The sequence below is a fragment of the Lissotriton helveticus genome, chromosome 9 (genome assembly GCF_964261635.1).
Source record: "Lissotriton helveticus chromosome 9, aLisHel1.1, whole genome shotgun sequence".
Taxonomy (NCBI): domain Eukaryota; kingdom Metazoa; phylum Chordata; class Amphibia; order Caudata; family Salamandridae; genus Lissotriton; species Lissotriton helveticus.
In genome coordinates, this window is record NC_136070.1 from 888,599,259 (window position 1) to 888,614,773 (window position 15,515).

At 44.1% G+C, this 15,515-nt stretch overlaps 1 protein-coding gene across 1 annotated transcript in view; it reads left to right on the forward strand.

Annotated features, from left to right (window-relative positions):
- The window catches only part of AXL (AXL receptor tyrosine kinase), a 273,286-nt gene that overhangs the window by 66,593 nt on the left and 191,178 nt on the right, over positions 1–15,515 (forward strand). The window contains exons 3-4 of the mRNA XM_078661048.1: positions 4,166–4,266; positions 6,113–6,295. Coding sequence (XP_078517174.1) covers positions 4,166–4,266; positions 6,113–6,295 — 284 coding nt within the window. The remainder of the gene's footprint in view (positions 1–4,165; positions 4,267–6,112; positions 6,296–15,515) is intronic.

Consider the following 15,515-nt stretch of genomic DNA (forward strand, 5'->3'; position numbering starts at 1 on the left):
CCTGCAAATGTTTTGTCTCTTGATATTCTTGACATTGTAATATTTTGATTCACTAGTTGTGTAAATTGAGATTTCATATATTAATTGAATATTTTCCAGGCTTTGAAATACAGTGAGGAGAAGTTTTCTCTTCCCAAAAACCCGCCATTGTTAACAATCCTATAGAAGGGTTTTTTGAACTCCCGAAAGGCACGCTGACAGAGTGTTGTTTGGCTGATTATCTCAGTTGGCTCTTCCAGTCTACTGGCTGGTCTAGGCACTATTTATGGAACTCCATTAAATAAGGTCCTCCCTGCAGCACTCGCAGGCTCAGTTAATAGGGGATATGGTTGACATTCACCAGGGGCAACTGTTCCCTCCCGATGATAGTATTCAATCCAGCAAGGAAACCAAGGTGTGCTTCTGAGATGTCAATCTGTTTCAGCATGGAGCTAGCAGTACCTCACACTGATGAACGTGTGTGTTCATGTGGTGTAGCAGTTCAAGCGTCACATGTGGGAAAGAAATATACACCATCTTACTCAGCGGGCTCAGAACGAGAGTCAAGGGCCACTGAGATGTTGGTATCACATCTCTTCTCCTTGCTTCATCTTGGTGGTGTAAGACATTAACCTCAAAAGTTGTATTCAGTTGATTAGCCCAGAGTCTCATCTCTCCTTAAATAATAACTTGTCAGACATGGGTGGCCATAATCAGCTGTCAAGATCCACTTCTTGTTTCGGAGAACAGCATGCTGCACATTAGCATGCTGGAGTTGACACTAACCATCCTACCTCCAAGGTAGTTTCTCTTGCTGCACTCAAAAAATAGAGATTTTGATAATACCATTTCATTGTTTCACTTATACTTTCAATACAACATTCACTTCATACTCTACATTGGCTTGGCAGAAGACTCTTGGAGTGGGCAATCACTATAACATCAACCTTCTTACCATCCATTTTGCTGGGTTGAAAAAAGCTGCAGCACATAGCCTAAACAACCGCAATACATGTCTATGACCTAGCCACCAGAATAGCGGTCTTGTAAAGTTAATTAATCATAGTATGTAATCCTGCCATCTATAATATGGGTCTGGAAGATTCACTTTTCTCTACTCTAGGTTTGAAATTGGGTGTCAACGATTGTCTCGTCTATAATGTGACACCCTAATAGTGACCCTCCTTAAGGTCACACACATCAACACCATCTGCTGAGGCACCACTAGTCAGCTAATGGCAAATAGCATACCATACAAATGGCTACAACATAAAATCTTTGCTCTGTCTTCCACCTCGGGGTTCTGACACATGAGAGGGAAGCAGAGAGTCTACCCCACATGTTACTAAAAGAAGTAAAGAAATTCAGAATCATATTCGGTTCTGTTCCAGCAATGAAACTGAATTTGAATTTGAATTTAAACGTTTTTTTCCAAATTTAGAAATTAAAGTTACCCTTAGTTTTTTTCTGCGATTAGCTGATGAAAAACAATTCCTTAATACCTCCTTTAACCCCTCCTATGCTCATGACGAGCTGAGCTCGTCATGAGGCACAGTGGAGCTGTGCTCATGACGAGCTCAGCTCGTCATAACTGCCGCGGCCCTACCACGTGCGGCTAATTCCCCGCCTGTGCGGGCTTCCTATTGGAGTGGGCGGAGTCATGACGAGTCCAGCTCGTCATGAGCACAGCTCCACTGTGCAGCATGACGAGCTGGACTCGTCATGAGTACCGCGGTGCCCCGTGCCGCTCCCCCCCCCCCCCCCCAACACGGGGGAATTAGCCCTGCGTGGAAGGGGTTAATAGGATGTGAAAAATGCTGAGTTGAAGTTAGTGACTGTATCCTGAAGTGATTTGCACTTTTTAACTTAGAAAAGTGACCACAATGGCCATCTCACCAGCCGGCATAGAAGGCTCCTCATTGCTTTTGTATCATAGACCATTTTTGCTCTTATAACCAGGGTCCACGGAATTATGCAGTAATAGACAACCAAATTGTATGACAGCATTGACAAAATCTCAGATGCATATTGTGGTATGGGATGGTGTTTAAGCTTGATTTATAATGAAGGCCCCTGGAATTATATCATTGCATATACACTAGCACTCCTCACACAATGCGTTTCAGTTGTCAAATTCAACTAGGCACTATCTCTTTCTGCACTCTTTCTTAGACCCCATTCACTTAGCTTGGATTATGTTCCACAATCTGGAAGTCAGATGTATATTGAAAAGGTCCTTACTCGGTTATGATTTACAACACGGAAGTCTTTGACTCCGCCAAGCATTTGAGGAGCTGTACTCTGGGGCTGTTTGTGATTCATGGTGGACAAGTGCCAGGTATGAAGTCTTTGAAGGACTCCATTTCCTACTGCACTGTTTACTCACTAACACCCTCTTGGCACACAGAAGGCTTCCTTCCCTTCTACCTGCAGGGCTTTAAGGGTACCACGCCATGGCGAAGGCAGACATCCAGACACTCCAGGAAAACGTTTCTAATTCTGAAACCTGGCACGTGATCACCACGACCTGTATTCCAGTGTCAAGTGATGCAAGTTTTGAAGAAGATGAAGCTCAGTTTGACTGGGAAGGTTGGGGGACGTTATTCATCAACTGTGTGCCTGATGACTGTCCTACGTTGTCACCATTCTCCTAGTGTTCTCTCCACAACAATAGGTTGGCAAAAATATGTTTTAACACAAGAGGCCGAAAAGCTGGACATTGCTTTTTTGTGCTCTTAGACCATTGGGCGCCATCCAATTGCCATGATATGATCTGTCCGATAACCAAGATATTCCTGCCGAGCGTGATTAATCCATGGTTGTGCAGCAGCGATGCACTGTGCAAATGGTGTCATCGCGTTTATTTAGTCTGGTAAGAAAGGATGTATGTCAGTACAACGCGATCTTTTAGATTGCGGTACTTAACAACACGGTTATTACAACGCAAGTCGTTACAACTACTTGCGTTGGAGGGCGCGGATTGAGGAATATTATAATTTTATATTCCAACACCAGTCCACGTAACAGTAGGGAAGGTGTTGGAATATAAAATTACAATATTCCTTAACCGTAGTAACGACTTGCGTTGTAATGGCAGCGTGTCAAAGGTCGTGCGGTGTAAACACCGCATTGTAAACGACGTTTACCGGTAAGAAAGTACCCTAGAGATGGTAGCGGAAAAATACCCAGTGGGCATCCAGTGCAAGAAGAACTACAAACCTGTAACCTCAACTTTATAATGCAAATTTAGCTCACCCAAGAAAACATCCAAAATGAGTGGTTTCACTAACTAAATCCTCCATTCATTCCTTGCCCCAGGCACTGCATCAATCTGGCTGCAATGCCAATGTCTGTCAGGGCGGTTAGTCACTGGGTATTGAGTTTTATAGGCACTCTATTTGAGAACGTTTGGGCACATCTTGTTAGTCATGCAATTCTCCTTGTATTTTGTCAATGGTACTGCTCTTCCACCTTGGAAAACAGGATGTGATGCAGCCTGCAGGGTCAGGTGGTCAGCATTTGTTGGTGCCTGGAACTAAGACATTCGGTCAGTTTACTCAAAGCAACAATGCTGGTGATAGGTCACCGGGATAAAAGGAAACAATAAGGTCCTGTAACTAGTATGAGAAGCAGCTATGGCTCAGTGGAGGCTCATGAGTCTTAGCCATGGTCGGCAGCACAAATATAGGAGAAAGCTACCAGCTTAAGCGTCTTGAAGTTGATGTGAAAAAATTATAGCTAACTGGAGTACATATTATTTTTGAAGAACTATGTTGTGGCCTCTTGCTATCTTATGCATTTCCCCCCAAGTCATTGGAAGGTTGGAATGTTGAGTGTGTTTGTGCTTGGATGGGTGGACATTTGGATTGAGATGGGCTAAGAAGCAGGATGCTGCTCCTAGAGGGGCTTTACATGATTTACGTGTAACCTGATCTAAACCTAATAAACCTACATTGTTTGTAACTTTGTAACCTACAAGACCACATTCTTGATTGTAATAAACTACCAGCACATAAAGTCAGTTTGCAATTTGTTTAGATAAAGGGGCACACTGAAACTTCATTCTTTCTGATTTAAAAAAAAATCAAAAATGAAATGGTTTGTGTTTAGAAAAAACAGAATTTTTCATGCAAACTCAGATCAGTAACTTTTCTTTAATACTGTGTATTTTTGTTTCCTTACTCAGAATTGCATCTGTGCAGCTGTCAGATTCAGGAAATTACCAGTGCAGTATTATGGTGGAATCAGAGGAGATTCTCTCGAAGGAAGCCCACTTGGAACTGGAAGGTGAGCACCCGTGATGCTCCATACTCCTGTAAGAGCCTGTGCCGGTGTTCTAACTTTTTATAACAGGACCACCATTGTTGTGTGGTACAAGCAAATTTCTCATTATTATGAAATGAAGGAGTTCATACAATGCAGTAGGGGAGACCTAATAGTGAGACATATCACATTCCTCTTGCCAAGGCTGTAGGAGCTGACAGGATCATACCATGTGGTTGAAGATGGCCTTGCAGTGTTACTAAGTTGATGCCCCTCACGGCAATTGCTGGGCATTATATACTCACACATGTTTGCGGTATGACTTTATAGAGGTAGAGAGCCCATGTTCCCAGGAGCAGGGGTCCTGCATCGGCGATGTAGTGAATGCAATATTATTGTAGGTTCATAATATTGAACTCAATATACTATCATGCAACTGCAATGAGAATGTATCTCCATTTCACAGGTTTAACCCTTTGTGGTGATAATATGTTGGATAATGAGCATCAATCAGCTTTAATGGGTAGCAAGGTCCAGAGTATGTGGCGTTAAATTACATTTTAATTTAGGCCTTGCATGCATAGCGCTGTTCTGTGTCCCAACTGCGATAACATCAACAGATGAAAATGGGCTTGGTGGGGACACGGAGGGCTGATCCACTGCCAAACTACTGAGTAACAGAACACACAGCGCAGAGACCAAGCCGGACATGTCACTTGCATCTGCTGTCAGATATGCCAGGCCTGGATTGACTTGTTTCCCTGCATGAGCTTCAGACAAAGTTGTCAATAGTCTGTAGATGTGCTAAAGTGAGATGTCCATGAACTGTAGACTCTTAGAAGGCCAACATTGAATGAGCTAGGCATGCTCTAGAGACCACTGGTAATTGCATTGAAATTGGGACACAGATTTACAAAAAATTCATGCAACACAGTACAGCAACTAAGGTTGTAGCGCGGTGGTGTGTGAAAGGGACGGAGCAGAACAGCGCCATATTTACTAAGATATGGTGCTGCTTTCTTCTCTCCCTGGGCTGGCACAGTTTAGGCTGCCACACGCCAATGGACAGACTCTTGTACCATGGTGCAAGGGTGCGTGCATTCTGTAAGGAATCGTTTTTGTACTGCAAGGGGACCCTTCCAGTTAAAAAACTATCCATTAACACTTTTCCTGCTTTGTACATATGCTGTACAATGTAGTAGGCTTGCAAAGAAGGAAAAAAAATGAAGAGAAATTAAAATATTTCTCTTTGTTACATCTGCCTCGAGGAAGCATACGATTTTTGCGTAAATCGCAGTCTGAATGTTTGCAGTTAGGGATTTGTGTCTGCCTTCCATGGTTGGTTGCATGGGAATGCCAAGGTGCAATCCATGGAATGCTCCTTGATACAAAGTAACACAAAGCAGCACATAGCACAGCTTTGCCTTACTGTGGGAAGCTATGCAACACAAATCCTGATTTATGTTGGATAGTAAATCCCAGCATAACAATTAGCAAACCCGTTGCAAAGCATTAGTAATCTGGGTCTAGATGTACACGAAATGTGCAGGTGCATTAGAAATGCTTTAAATAGGACGAAAGGGGACTTTATTTGAGTTCTGTGAGCGGTGGTTAGGTAATACTTGGGCTGTAGATAGAGCATAGTTGAGCTGTGTACAAGAAGTAGATTGATATATGGCCTCTGGAATAAATTCAACTGATCTGTGGTTGAGAGCTGCAGTGGTTGTATATTTCATGTAGACTGACTGCATTTGAGATGTTGGCAAGCAGAGGACCGATTCTACACAAAATGATGATATGCTGTACATGTGGTATAGTGCAGATACCAAATCGTGAACTGATCCAAGCCAATTCCTGTTTTGTCCACTAGGTCTACCATTCTTCTCTGATGAGCCTCAGGACCTGCACGTTTTAGCCAACGCCCCCTTCAACCTCAGTTGTGATGCCCACGGGCCCCCCGAGCCAGTGATGGTGATCTGGCTTCAAAATGGGGCCCCCTTGAATTCACCTGTGGACCCCCTGGGACAAGTGCCTTCCACGCTAACTGTGAATGGTAAGTTTCTGAGGGGCAATTGATGAGTGTGATATTCCATAAGGTAAGTCCTTTTTCTTTCATAACATTTGATGCTATATTTAGGCCACTTTAAGGCACTGATGGGAAAATGAATATAGAAAGGGAAGCATGGAGAGTAAGAAGGCAAAAATGTTTAGGAAAAGAGTCTGTGTAGGTAACAGAGACAGATGAACATGATGAGCTGTTATCCTGATGGCTTGTACACCGTTTATACCACTCTAAGTTTGTTTCAAAGCACTAAGGTGAAGTTTCAAAAGGAATTTAGAAGGGGTTTAAGAAGAAGGAATTGCCACAGAAGCTGGGGAGGGTGGAAAGAACATAGGGTGTGCATTAAGAGGGGAATGAACGGTCAGAGATAAATTATGAAGATAACATGACAAATATATGTTGGAATGCATCATTTTTGGTAAAAGATCAGGAAGACTTCCATCAAAGATGTTAAGTATGTCCAAGGACACAGGCTGAGCTTCAGTCCCCACAGCCCATTGACCCCTACTTTGCCAAAAGCAAAGGGCCCTTGCAAACTTTCTATACTCTCTGTGTCTCTCCAGAAAGAGACACATTGGGGGTAATTTACACCCAATTGTGTAGCTGCTACGTCACTTTTTCCCATATTAAAAGTGACGCACCGGCAGCATAAGGTGTGTTTGTAAATAAGCCCCATTGTGTCTTGTGCAAAACCTCAGTCTGGGAATCACAGGTGGCACGACACCATATTCATGCTCGCTTCATTGGCCTTACAAAGTTGGGCGTTGGTGTCCGAAAGTAGCTGCCTGTGAGAGTTTAGGACATTGTGCTCAAAACCTGGCTATTCCAGAATATTTCCCTTTAATAGAGTAACTAAATAAATCTTCTGATGCTTCTGTGCCGCACTATCAGTGCTGGGATGCCTACAGGTAGCTATGTGCTCTATAAACGCTTTATAATAATAATAACGTTCTCACCAGGGAACTAACATGTAAGCCCAGCACTACCCTATTGCCAACACTGTTAGCAGCCTTATGCTGTCTTGCTCGTGTGCCATGTCCAGTTGATTGCCCCAGTCCTGGGCCTGACAGGGCTGAAGCCCGGCATGATTGGAGGCAGACATTTGGATGGCATCTGAATGGTGATCAGGCTGGGACAAAACCCTTGATGCATTTGTCCCAGAGTGTGATCCAAGTTCTGATGGTTCCAGTGGCATGAAGCAAGATGACTGCACCCAGTAGCAGAAGGGCCACTGAGACCCTGTAAATCACAGCTACTCAGAGGCTTCAGTTTGAATGGAGCCCCCAAAAGGGTGGAGGCCACTCTGCACAATCAATCAATCAATCAGAATACTTGTAAAGCACGCTACTTACCCGTGAGGGTCTCAAGGCGCTGGGGGGGGGGGAGCTGCTACTGTTCGAAGAGCCAGGTCTTGAGGAGTCTTCTGAATGCGAGTACGTCTTGGGTCTGTCGTATGTGGGTAGGGAGGGTGTTCCAGGTCTTTGTGGCGAGATAGAAGAAGGATCTGCCACCGGAGGTCGTTCGTTGGATGCGGGGGACAGCAGCGAGGGCGAGGCTGGCGGAGCGGAGCTGGCGGGTGGGGGTGTGGAAGCTGAGTCTGTGGTTCAGGTAGGCTGGTCCGGCGTTGTGGAGTGCTTTGTGTGTGTGTGTGAGGAGCTTGAAGGTGATCCTCTTGTCGTCGGTGAGCCAGTGTAGGTTTCTCAGGTGGGGGTGATGTGGTTGCGGCGGGAGACGTTGGCGATCAGTCGGTTGGAGGCGTTTTTTGATGCGTTGTAGTCGGCGTAGATGTTTGGCTGGGATTCCTGCGTAGAGTGCTTTGCCATAGTCCAGTCTGCTGCTAACGAGGGCATGTGTAACCTGGGTTACGTACGCCCCTGGATGACCATACAGAACCTTATGAAACCCACAAAAGGTCTTACATTCACACCCTGTATAAACCCCAATGTTCTGGAGATTAACTAACTTTGACATCACAGCCCCTATAATTCTTACTCTTCATTTCATCCTGTGCTCTAGATTTTCTCCTATTGACTCCAACTTGGACGGCTTCATCGACTGTTTTTTAATTTCACAATGCATATTTCCAGTACACTGCATACTAGAGTGATTGCAAAAATGATGAATTTTCAGTAAAATAAGCAAAATCCCTAAATGGACATTGTGATAGATTAACTAGTGCGATGCTGTTCTATACCGAATCTTACTCTACGTAAACTACCTCCTGCAAAGCAGTTACTCAAACATAAATATATGGTGGTACCAGGGAAACTTAGGAGTCCAATTTTGTTTCCCCAGTGATGCTGCTGTTCTAATGGCTTTCCATGGAAACAACGCAAAGGGATTGGCTGGGAGACCATGCATCTGGTAAACACGCTGTTAAATCTCTGCTGAGAGACACAATCTCACGAGTTAGATTCATGTAGCCAGTGCTGAATTTGTCCTGATGGTTGCAGGTGGTGGCCTCCAGTACGCATTTTAAGAAACTGGACCTGTTTTCTCATCAGGCTTTACCAAAGAGCAAGAAAGACAGGGGCATAACACGGAGAAAGGTGGAGGAAGAGAAGGATAGGAAAACAGCGGCAAAGGAAAAGAAAGGCTGGAATGAAGAAGAACCTGGAAGAGTGAGTTAAGGAGACAGGAAGTGTAGGGTAGGGTGGTGTAGGTGGTAAAAAAGAACGAAGTGGAGACAAATCGAGGCAGTCTTGGTACTCGGCACCCCACCATTTTAAAGCCGGTGGTAGCAGGTTCCTCGGAAAGTTTATTTTTATTTTTATGAAGCACTGTGTTTAGCGGTTAGAATACGTCGTCAGATAAAGGAAACCGGGAAAGTCAGTGACTTTTGTGCTCAGCCGGCCCCACACGCTGGAAAGGGACGGGGTTCTGGGCGCTGTCACTCCCCAGCCATTCACAGGCCCGCGAACAGGTTTTATGGCCTCGAGACCCGTCTTGACAGAAGCCGTGAATCTGTTTGTGGAGATCCTGTGTGAAAAGGCCATGTCCTGCCGGGGGCCACCCGAGCGCTGAAACATTTATTAGCCGACGCCTACGGGGCCCAAATGCTTCGTTCCCTCTGCAGCTGTTGGCTGTTAATGGAGACTTGTCAGGCTGGGCCTGCCTGGCACTGTGCGTCCACCTGCACTCTTTACTGCGGCCGGGAAGATAGCTCAGTAGACTAATGCACCCATTTTAATAAACTGTAAGTCGCAGGTTTGAGTCCCACTAGATTCATTCAGCCCTTTATCCTTCAGATGTCAATAAAATGAGTACCACCCAGTTATTTAATAATTACCTTGAAAAAAAGAATATTTATTCGATTGTACATCATAATCATAAAAGATTTAAAATATATATATATAAATCCACGCTATTACTTAAAAAACATTAAAACTTATAAGCCATCACAATTGCTAACATTATCATGGAGATAAAAAAGGGTAAGCAGAACACTTTGTAATGAAGAGAAAGCAATCTGTTGGAAATGTGGCACAAATTATAACCAAACGTAATTCATGTGTTTATCAGTACCTGGTGCCGAAACTTATAGTAGACTGCAGTATGCAAGTATAGCAATAAATATGATTCATTAGCAACCCACTAGGCACGTACTTCCTGCTGCACAAGGCCCTGCAGAATAATGTCTCTTCCTGGTGCAACAACATGGGCTATATTTACTCTCTGTTTACATATTTAATATGTATTTTGTAGCTTTGTAAACTGCCACACACCACATGTTGGTTATTACTGAGCCCTATGGTCTGTGATAAAATTAGCATGAAGACATACTTGATGGAAGTTAGATAGGCAAGGGTCACTTCTTTTGTCACAAAGCCCTGTTTTTCAATACATTCAGAAGCACTTGAGTCAGAGTAATTCAGTTTTAAATGATTTCTTGGGCTATTGCATCTGGCTTGGATTCCAGATTCTGGGAATTCTACGGGCTGAGGCCTGGACTCCCCGGCTCAGCTTTCATGTTTCAGACCCTTGATGTTTCATTCAATGGCCCCATGTTTGGTACAGATTCCTTGCAAAAGTATAGTGTAGAGGCAATTTCTTCAAGTACCCCTAGCCCTTTGCATCAGAGCCCCATATATATAGTCTAGAGCATGGGTACTCGTAATCATTTGCCCAGGAGTCACCAAGTACTGTGTGTGGTGTGACCGAGGGCCGCACTGTGGCGGCAGGGGGTCCTGGGTGTGTCAGGGAATGTGTAAGGAGGTCTAAAAACATGTTATATTAACTAAATGTGCAGAAATGTATTTGTAGCTTAACTAAAGTTACTGGGTGCAGCACACCACAGTAGTTACTTCATTTAACCTGAAAATAAATGCTTTCCCGTTTATTTTAAAAAATTTCTGAATATTAGTGATCAGCAAGTAAACAGCATCTTGTACTACTGTTCACGGGGGGGGGGGGCGCATGTAAAGGTCAAGAGGGCTGCAAGCGGGCCCCGGGATGTACTTTGAGTATCACTAGTCTAGAGGACTCTTTACAGTAGTTAGTGGCTCTCCGGGCCAAGCTTTAGTTATGGCACGTTCTGTGAGTTCCAATAATATAATTATGCCATAGCCAAGTGTTCTTTTTCCATTTGGTGATCAGTTTGGAAAAGTAGAAGCTGCTTCTAAGCAAGGTATGCTGCAGATAGATGTCCTTCACAATTGGAATGACTTATGGGATAAACAGGAGCTCAGTGTAGAGGGGGGGGGGGCATCCTCATTCCTCCCTTTCCTTATGCTGGATGGAGGTGTTGCCCAATGCCTAATTTGTCCTGGTTGTTGCTGGCGGTGGACACTTGCAATTCCTATAAGAGATCTGTACTTATTTTCCATCATCAGACTTTGGCTCAAAGAAAGAAGGAAAGAAAAGATAGGGGAACACTGAGACACAAAAAAGAAAGTAGGTATTATGGGTCGTGAATGCCTACCTAACGTATAAAGGTCCCATCATATCTAATGTAAGCCAACTGTAACCGCAACGGCGTTATAACGAGACCAGTATTGCTTTCACTGTCTCTGTACTGTATATGTAAACTTTTTCTAATAAAATCTTTTGAAATAAAAAAGAACTGAAAATGTACCTGCAAGAGAGAGATAAAGAAAGAGGAAGTGCAGGGTGGTGGAAGAAAAAATCATGAGTTGAAATCAAGACTTGGCAGCTGCGGTATCCAGCAACCTCAGTGTTCGGTAGTGCTGGTGGCCTGCTTCCATAAACATGTTTGCCAGCAACTTTTAAAGCACTACCATTATCAAATTTAAAAGTTACACTTAAAAAAATAAACATTTTCTAACTGATGTCTATACTCTTGCATCGCTTGCTCTGATATATTTCTTGAAGTCTAAACAGAAACCATATAATGGCGAAGTTCACAACCTCAGAAGTTTATCAATTTTACTAAACTTTCTCTAAGGGAAAGATTTCCCATAAAAATGTAGTTTGGAAGACTTTTCTCCACAAAAGGCATTCGTGGGAAAATTCTGCCACACCGGATAAATGTTAGATTTTTTTGCATGAAGCCTAATTCTTTAGGGGGGAGGGTGGGCTCACTCATTTTTTTAACTGGACTGCTCTATTCTCTAGCAAATGTGGTGCTCTCTGGCAGGAAAGGGTGCAGGGAGAACATCCTCCAGACACAAGGACACCCGGTGTTGTTGTCTCTTCCATTGAATGTCTTACCGTTTGATAGTAGGTGGCTGAAGTGATTGCTTCAATGTGTGTTGCTCCAGTCAATGCAGTGTTTTATTTTACAAGGGGTCTTGGGTCGTCTCTTCCAGTGACTGTTTTGCCTTTTGACAGAAAGGGGCTGCAGTGATTGTCTCCTCCAATGTGTGTATGCTCCAGTCAATGCAGTGTTTTATTTTACCAGTGGTCTAGGGTCGTCTCTTCCAGTGACTGTTTTGACTTTTGGCAGAAAGGGACTGCAGTGATTGTCTCCTCCAGTGAAAGCCACGTCTTGTGGCAAGCGAAGGCTGAATTAGTTAGCAGGGGACAGCTCAGTGCGAGTGACCCAAGTGCTGCACACTCACTCGTGTTCCACAAAACCGTCTCTCTTTGCCTTTGGCACTGATCATCAGGGAAAGACTGTTACACAATAACACACTAACAATCCACAAGCTGCATGGCTCTGGCAAGGGTTCAGGAGCTGTCAGCCTGCCTTGTGTTTGCTGCCGTCCAGGCGAGGACCTGTTTGCCCGAGATGACCGGGCCCTCCATTGTGGAACTTTCCAGAGCCGCGTCTAAAGAGCCCTTGTTGTGTGGCAGCAGCCATTGTTGGCTCTGCTGTTCAGAAGGCCTTGCTCGCTATGGGCGGCCTGGAAGAAAGAGGCAATAGAGCAGAGAAAGACGGTGCTGGAAGAAGGCGCGGAGGACGACAGGGAAAGGAAGTGTCACCAGCTAGCGCCATATCATCACGTACAAGGTTTCCAGACCTGGGCTTTTAGCCTACAAATCATTGGTATCAGGAGTGTTAGTCTAATGAACTCAATAGAAGACACCTTAGATTTCACATACAGCGTGCATTTGTGTTCCGCTTTCAAGCGCAGACGAGTAAATAGTGTCTGTGATGGCAAGGAGTGAGGTGGCCATCTTAGAGAAAGGTAAAGAAAGACTATGCGGAAGAGAAGGATTGAGGTGTGAAGAGGACAGAGCTCTGAAGTTTCCCAGATAGAGTTGTGGGCATGACCGAGTTGTGGGTATCACGTCCCATCTAGGAGTTCTCTTTGCATTATGGGACTTCTGGGCATTTAAAAAATTGCATAAACAGTACTACATGTCTTAGAATGCAAACCAAAAACCTGCCCTGGATGGTCAATTCAGGCTTGGGAAATGTGAGCCTTTGAGAGGTAGGCTGAGGGTTGGTAGAAAGAGAGATATGGAGAATGTGAGATACAAAGGAGCCGAAAGCAAGTTCGAGGGAAGGCAGAACCCTCAAATTTCGAAAATCCATTTATGCGTAGCTCATTCACTCCAGAGTTTTTACTTTGCATTCTGGGTTTTGTAGGTTTGATTTTATAATGGGATAAGCAGTAAGACGAGCCTCAAAACATGAACCAAAAAATTGAATTCTATGAGTTACTCGTGCGGTCTGGAATGGAAAGACTGAGAAGGTAACTTGGAAACATGTGGGTGTGTGGTTAGTTTATATGGATTACTGGGCAAAAAAGTTGAAGAAATTGTATGGATGGAGGTCCCGGGCAGTTCAGATTCGACAAACTAATGCAGTTGTAAACGTCAGCCTGTGCCAGATAAGTGCCTGGAGACATTTTGTGTGTTCACTTCCAGAGTCGCAAGGAAGCCTAACAGTTCCCTATTAGATGCTGCTAATCTGTCCTCCTGTTGAGTTGTCTAATTTTGGATATTCCAATGGCCTCTACTTGGTGGTTTCACAATTCTAAATTCCCCTTTTGCAATATGTTCATAACACAGCTTTTTGACTGCTCCTTGGGGCTAGCCATCAACTTCTCATCTCTTCAGTCTTGGCTGGTCTCCATTGGCATCCACTGAGTCATAGAATACTGTTTCATACCGTTAAAGGTTCTACACATTAAACCAAAGGCCTTTCCTTCTGTCCACTTAATTTCATGGCTAGTAAATTAAAACACTACAATCCAACTCATAATCTGAGATTTTCATTTAGTTTGTTCCTTAAAGGGCAGAAATTGAGGAGTGAATGCATGGGGGGCTTGCCATCTAATATGCTAAACTTTGGATATCTTTACCATGGTCTCTTCAAGATCTGGATGAAAACCAACTATTCATCTTGTGCGTGAAGATGCTTGTTTCCAAACTACACTGTTAGAAGTGCTGCCATCTCTGATGGTTCAACTTCAGTTTATCGCCTTCAAGCCTGTCTAATAGGTGGGAGAGGTGTGGCGTCGCGGCCAGGGTGACTGACGCTGGAATCTGGGGATCAGGGTTCGATCCCCGGCTCCGGCGGCAGGTTAGCCCAGCACCATGTGACTCTGGGCAATAGCTCGCTTAATCTTCCCGACAGCCCCCAGCGCCTAGAGACCCTTACGGGTGATTGTGCGCTTTACAAATGTGGATTATTATTATTATTAATACTTTAGAAGATGAACCACCATGTTATCAATTCAATCACGGGCACCTAGATAATACTCACACTTTACATACTCTGCATAGGTGGGAAATGTACTTCATGTCCATGTGCCACCTATACGGACCATCTTGTAAGAGCGATGTGTGGAATTTTGAAAGCCTGGGGCGAGGAGATGTGGGACAGAATCAGTAGACAGAGAGACCAAAAATGAGGAATCGAGGAACAAGAAGGAGAAAGGGGGAAGAAAGAGAGAGAAAGGATGGAAGGAAGACATTAAAAAATGCAGGAGAAGGAAGGCTAGGAAGTGAAAGGCGGAAAGCGAAATAGAGAAAGAGTTAGGAGAAGAAGGGTGAAGAAGCAGAGAAGAGGGGAAGAAGGGAAATAAGGGGTTAAGAAGGAAATGAGATGGGAAATATGAACCAAGTAAATCTTCGCCTCTTGCCTGCACATTAGTGTAGTCTCTCTGTGTGGGAAATGCGTGATAAAAACTGAAGGCATGAAACCCTTTCCCAGCTTCGAACAATGACTTCTCTCTCTAGGAAAATGTCCTTGCAGATAATTTCTCTTCAATTGTATCTTATTTGTTTCCTGTCTAAACTGCAGTCTTTATGTGTGCTGCCGACTCTCCATGGGCGAATTTGTTTATTTGTTGTTACTGGAGTTGTGTGGCACGGGAGCAAAGTGAAATTGTGGGGGAAGCAAGGGAGGTCCATGAAAGAAGGCTGAAACGCTAATTTATGAAATATTTCACCCATACTTATCTTAGCAAGCCCATTGGCCACCCCATAGATCTCTAAATTGCTTGTTCTTTTCTCACACTCCCAGTCAAATGCCTAAGATCAGTCTCTGCTTTCACGAGCCAATGAGATCTGAAGTACCATCAGTGGGTTCACTCTACTGAGGCATCACCATCTTGCCAGCACATCAAGAAGGATGATGTCTTGTTCACTGGGAGGAGCACACCTGTTTCCATATGAAACTTACCTGTGACGCCTACACAACCTCCTTACTCACTACCGCGCCACGCTCTGAGGCAGATTAGCAGCACCAAACCATAACCTAATACATAAATATACTTTATGTCTCTGGAGGGTACATTTCCACCATATTGAGTATTTAACATCGCCTATGTGGTAGAGGAAATCGACGGCCACCATA